The 6,000-nt window shown below is 39.9% G+C and overlaps 1 protein-coding gene across 1 annotated transcript in view; it reads right to left on the bottom strand.

Moving 5' to 3' along the window:
- Window positions 1-1,918: 1,918 nt before the first annotated feature.
- Window positions 1,919-6,000, bottom strand: part of LOC135466702 (girdin-like) — a 58,431-nt gene continuing 54,349 nt past the window's right edge. The window contains 2 exon segments of the mRNA XM_064744353.1: window positions 1,919-5,298; window positions 5,652-5,800. Coding sequence (XP_064600423.1) covers window positions 3,814-5,298; window positions 5,652-5,800 — 1,634 coding nt within the window. The 3' untranslated portion in view covers window positions 1,919-3,813.

Below are 6,000 nucleotides of genomic sequence, written 5' to 3'. Positions count from 1 at the left end.
ATTTCATCGCTATATTTAGATCTGGAGTTAAATGAAATATTGTGAAGATATTGCAGCCTTGATTTTCGGGCCAACCCCATGTACGAATCTGGAGCTGTAACGTAGTTTCATGTGGGTTGCCCCTATTAGGCTACCCATCCGTATAGAATAAACAAGCATATAGTCGTCAGTGGAATATTTTCACCCTCCCTACTTTTCCAACTGTTAACAATTTACAACTACATGTCTGTAAAGCTACCATGTAAAGCAGGTATAACTTTTGAATTAATGGGACAGAAAGCTTTACCTTTTTTTAATTTTATATTTTTAATAGTTGTTTAAAATTGAATCAATCCAAAAAATGGCTTAACTGCGCTTCGCATCTGTGGAAAAAATGTATAATCGGAAATAAGGATAAGCTTCAGAAAGAACACGCAGTGACGATTACAATAATTAGTTAAAAAACTGTTCGGTCAGCAAAGATATATAAAATTTAATTGTCTATACACGTGGTAACCCGGTAATATGTCAAGACTGCATGTGATTGAAGATGAAATTTACTTTTTACTCACTCATTTCCAGTTTTCTTCTTTATTTTGCGGAAAATAGTATATACATCGTTCAGGTAAATATGTATTGCATGATGCGATGGAGCTTTCTCTTTAACCGAATGGTGCAGACAGGCTATACAGGTTCCATAAGTGCAAAAACACCTTCCATGTCAAGATGTGCAATGTCGACGAAATCTTTTACGTCAATTTTACATTTTTTAATAATGTTGGCTTAAATCACCGATAACCAGAGTTGAAAACGTAAGTAACTACGTGCGAAAAAATCGTAAATATTGATCATTTTGATTTCCCGAAATCCTGCTTCTGTGAGGTTATTTTCCTTTATAATGGGACCCCCCCCCCCCACCCCACTCTCCAAAGTGTAGTAATCATCACCAGAAAGACAGAACACTGCACCGGGTATCCAAAATAAAAACCGTGTAGGCAGGCTTATTAATTCTATCTCAGTGAGAAAAAAAAATATCTAAAAAAATCCTCTTACTCTATGAGAGATTATTCAATGGTCTGTCCGATAACGACTTTACCTTTGGAAGTTTTCTGCCTTTAAACTCAGGCTCTATTATTCATGATTTGCCCAACCAAGGCTATAGCCATGAAAGCGCATGTCTTGCCACTATATGGCTGAAATATTGCAGATCTGGGGGTCTTGGTGGCACAAACCGTCCATAATGTCTGCAAGCCCCTTTTCCAGACACCTGTTCCTCTACCATTCTGGGGATCTTGGTGGCACAAACAACCGACAAGGTCTGTAAGCCTGTTTATGTGGTTTGTGAGAGATATGGTGACATCATAATGTGCTTGATGAATAGAACCAAACATTGGATTCAAAACAGTAATTGTGTTTATTGCTTTTCTCTCACTTTGTACATATCTCATAACAGGCTCATTAAAAGAGCATTCACCTAAAACACAAAAATTGACAGAAATGTAAGAGTATTGTTTAGCCCTAGAGTATATGCAAAACAATCTGTACAAGGAAGAACACGAAGTTATGCTACAATGAGTCACAATATCACAATCCAAACTTTCTGTATAAGTTCAAGCTTATTAAATGTGCAAGTAATTCCAAATTTCATCCGAATGGCCATTTTTGGAGCAGAATGCACTTGACAATGATTGGAATGTAACTGGATAAAAAAAAAAAAAATAATAATTGTATTGGTGGACATAGAACCATTGTTTAGACATCATCTGCAGACGCAAGGTCCTGTATTTAGTACTCAGGTGCCAAACATTTCTCTAGAGGGTGTACAATAATTATCCCCCCCCCCCCCCCGTTATGTGACTTTCAGAAAAAAATACAATGAAATGATAAAGATATATAAATATATATTTATATAAATATAAAAAAATAAGAATTTATCCGATCAAAACAATTGGAGTGGTCCTATTTATTTCACAAAAAATGGCAACAGAAAAAAGGAAAAAATTAAAACCCACACAAAGCTGACAAATAAAACAACACAGTTGAAAAAACGAGGAGTCATGAAGGACCAAATGGGACAAATATTTGGACCAAAAAAAAAAAAAAACACAACCAGAGACAAACAAAACACACTAAAATAATGACTTGACATGAAATAAATAAACTATGATTGAAATGAAACATTTTCTAACAAAGAAATAAAACTCAAAAGCTCACGCTGACATTGGTCATTGACAATACCCAAGTTAACGAATAATCTAAAACAATAACACAGACTGTTAACCTTTTTCAAAATTTCATTTCATTTTATCAGTTTTGTTCCAAAATTTCTCAAATTACTAGTTAAGTACATTATTCATTATTTTCACTGTTAGCTCAAATCACAAGTGTATTGATTAAATGTAACTGAAGGTTTGAATCAACGCTGTAAGCAAATTAAATTTGTCATAAAATTCTTACGTATCAATATATAAACACTTAATGCATTGACAGGTGTTATTTTTTTTCACAAAGTTTAATGCCCTTTACTTACATCCACAACAGAAACTTAATGATTTCTGTCATCAGTCAGAAACTATTACAGGCGAAAATGTGAACAGTAATGATAATGTATATACACTGACACAAACACTAATTATTACAACAAAACAATCACAACTAACAATGTACTTCACAAAAGAAGCCAGTTGTAACAGCCAAAGGCTACTTCATTGGCAGCAGCAGCAGAAGGCTACAAGCAGACTAGTGACCACCACCCAACTATGTACCAGTCCCTGACAATGTATCAGTCCAATTGGACATGTAGAAAAGAAAACTAGGTTGGAGTTGAGTCTCAGACGATGTGTCCCACACCCCTGTCAAAGAGAAAGCAGGGACATTAACATGCTGACAGTCACAGGGCTACAACCAGAAAGCCAACAGGACAACTACAGTGTGTTTTATAAAACATTCAATATCAAAATAGTTCAGGTTTTTCACGTAATATACAATATGTACATATAAACAGAAATTTGATAACCTATTGTACAAGTTTTTTCTTGCATGTTCTTCGATGGATTTTCAGTGAAAGTCAATGTTTTAGCGATGAGTCTAATGAATGAAGTATTAATCACATGATTAGAAGAAATTTAAATTGTGTTCATTAGCACGTGAGTGAGTTAGTTTTGTTTTGGTCTACTGGAATTAGCAAGTAAATCACTAATCCAAGAAATTAGAGCAATCACATTATTCAAAAGTTCGTTTAGAGCAAATCTGTCTGACTACTGTATGCTAATCTTGAATCCTGCTTTTTTTTGTTCATCAGTGCATAAATTGAGGAGAACGCATTTCATTAATTTGTGTTACGCTCTTATAAATTTCAACCTTCACAAAAGCAGAGTACCTATATGTAAAAAAAAAAAAACATTAGGTTAAAAGAAAGGAGGAAGAATATGTATGATACCCTGTTCTTAAAAAAGTTATATCATGGACAAGATGCACATCATCGTAAAAGAACAGACATAAAACACTTACACAAACCACAAGGAAACACAGTACTGGTGTAAATGAAACAAATAAAACATGTGTCAAAATTCCAGGAAAGCTGGTGTCAGCGGTTGGATTGCATAGATGTTAATAAAGGGAGATAACCTGAGGGAGAAGGCCCGACGATCAAACAGGTTTGTTAGCATGCCCTGCTGGAGGGGTTAGCTGGCACATGTAAATGTACAAAACATGCGAGTAAAGGCTAGGAAGAGGACTGCCGGGGGAAGAAATGGTGACGTCTATATACAGATGAGAATGATGACAATGGAATGCTCGATGAGTCAATGTGGGCGTGTAGAGTACGCAGTAGAATCACACACAGCCATACTCATACCAAACAGAGTTCTCTTTAGGCCCTTTCTCTCCCTCTGGACTGTTGGCTTTGGACAGTTGTGGCCCATTGTTATTGTTCAGTTTGGTTTGGGGTTGTATTCTGGCTGTTGGAGTCTGACTGGCCGATGTACGTTCGTTAGCTGGGTAGGCCAGTCTAGAGGCCAGAACCACTGGCTGTTGCTGCTGAGGCTGGCGGGAGTGAACAGGACGCTGACTCTCTGGTCCGTTCATGCCCTTGTTTGGAGTCTGCTCGGGTGAGCGTACACTCACATCTGCGTAAGTCCCTGCCCGACTCATTTGGCTGCTCTCTGCTGTACGCCGTGGGGTTGGCACAGGTTGTCTCCCTTGATTATTAGACTGGTGTAGAGGCTGTGGGTCCCCACGATTCACAGGCTGTCCATAGGTAGAGCTCTGAGAGTTGTTCAGGTTGCTGTTTGATGTGTCTGACAGAAGTGGTCGCTGAGGTTTACTGGTGGGTGTCATTCTGCCTCCAGGGGACAGTCCATAGTTTGACATGGAGGATGGTGTGGACGGTAACTGTCGACCCTGGTCCCCGCTTCCATTCACAGGTCTCGGGGACATGACCGGGTTATAATTTGCAGGGTAAGAGGGACTAGGTTTGTGTATGAAGTCCCCTGAGGGTCGGGCGGGCTGTGGGGAACGATCACGGTTCAGATTAGCGGTTGATATAATCCTACTGGCAGGTTGAGGTGTGTACGACTTTGGTTTGGGGTTAACCATGGGTGAAGATGGCTGGCCATGATGGTGTTGCTGCCAGTCTCTCTCTACAGGGGTTTTCCGACCATGGAATGGGAGAGCACTGGCAGGTCGGTTTTGAGTAGAATAGTTAGGCATCTGCATACTATGGTTGTTCAGGTTATTGTTGGTAAAATGCTGCTGGGCTGGCCCTGGTGACTTTGGTGGACGTTGTGGTGACAATGTTCTCTCTCTGCCGTTCCAACTGCGGTAATCTGGAGGTGCTGGACTTTTACGGTTAGGGTGGGACTGACTGTACAAATTATTCACAGTTGCATATGTTGTTTCCTGGTGGTTTCGGTCAGGGTTAAAGGCCGGCTGTCTCCTTGACGGATCTGCTGTGGCTGAGCCTGGACGGTTGTAGTGTTGTCGCTGATACTGCTGTTGCGATTCATCATTATTCACTTTTGGTGTGGAAGTTTTGGTGAATATGTTGTTGTACATTTCTGGCTTTTCCTCAGATGAACTCCCGACACTTGAGGCAGAGATCCTGGACATTCGGGAGATGTTGAGATCCTGATGATCGTGTTGTGGCACGGGTGGAGGGCTGGAGACGTTCCTGGGGCGAGGCGGAGGTGGGTCGGACGGTGGGGGAGGGGGTGCATGACGGCGAGGCTGAGGCGGGGGCTGTGATGCAGAGCGACCGTTTCGCTCCACAGAGTCACTTCCATCCCGAGAATCGGTGTCTTGCTGATGCAACATTCTACGCTGGAAAATACACAGAAATAATGGGATGATTTACTTCCATTGTAGTTTTCAAGTTGTATTCATACTAATTTCACTCCTTTAAAATTAATAAACTTGGCAAGAAACCACTATTAATTCCACTTGATACATCACAGGGAAGGACATTTTTTTGATTGACCTGTTTTAAGCATCCACGTATCTGCAATGTGCATACTTCAGCATATTTAGGGCAAAAGGATATTGAATTTATAGTTGTTTTCCATTCTATGGAGCCACTTTGGCATATTTGGAAGGTACATCTATTTTTCTGTCTGGCCAGAAGAATTTGTGAACTAATTGGTTATTAAAGAAAGCACATTAAGTCAGAGCTGTACCTGGGGATCAGGGGAACTGTTACTTTCTAGCAGAAATTCTTCTAACGAAACCATTTGGCTGCCTGGTGATAGCCGTCCGTTGTCCCTGGGGGAGGGGGAAATGCTGCGGAATCCACCATCATCATCTCCTGTGCTGTAAGACCTGCCATCTGGTGAGAAGACATATAACCATGAGAGACAACCCCTATAATGTAGATAGAGAATGTAAGAGAGTTTAAGCATCACTTCTGAAAAAAAAGATGGGACATTTTAAAAGTAAAAGCAGTAATTTTTATATGTAACTGAAGTTTTAGTTTGAATTCATACCTGCAGGTCATAGGTGTCAATAGGTGAATGCCATTAAACTCAT

Source organism: Liolophura sinensis, chromosome 6, assembly GCF_032854445.1.
Source record: "Liolophura sinensis isolate JHLJ2023 chromosome 6, CUHK_Ljap_v2, whole genome shotgun sequence".
NCBI classification, from domain to species: domain Eukaryota; kingdom Metazoa; phylum Mollusca; class Polyplacophora; order Chitonida; family Chitonidae; genus Liolophura; species Liolophura sinensis.
This window is presented reverse-complemented; position numbering and strand designations above follow the sequence as displayed.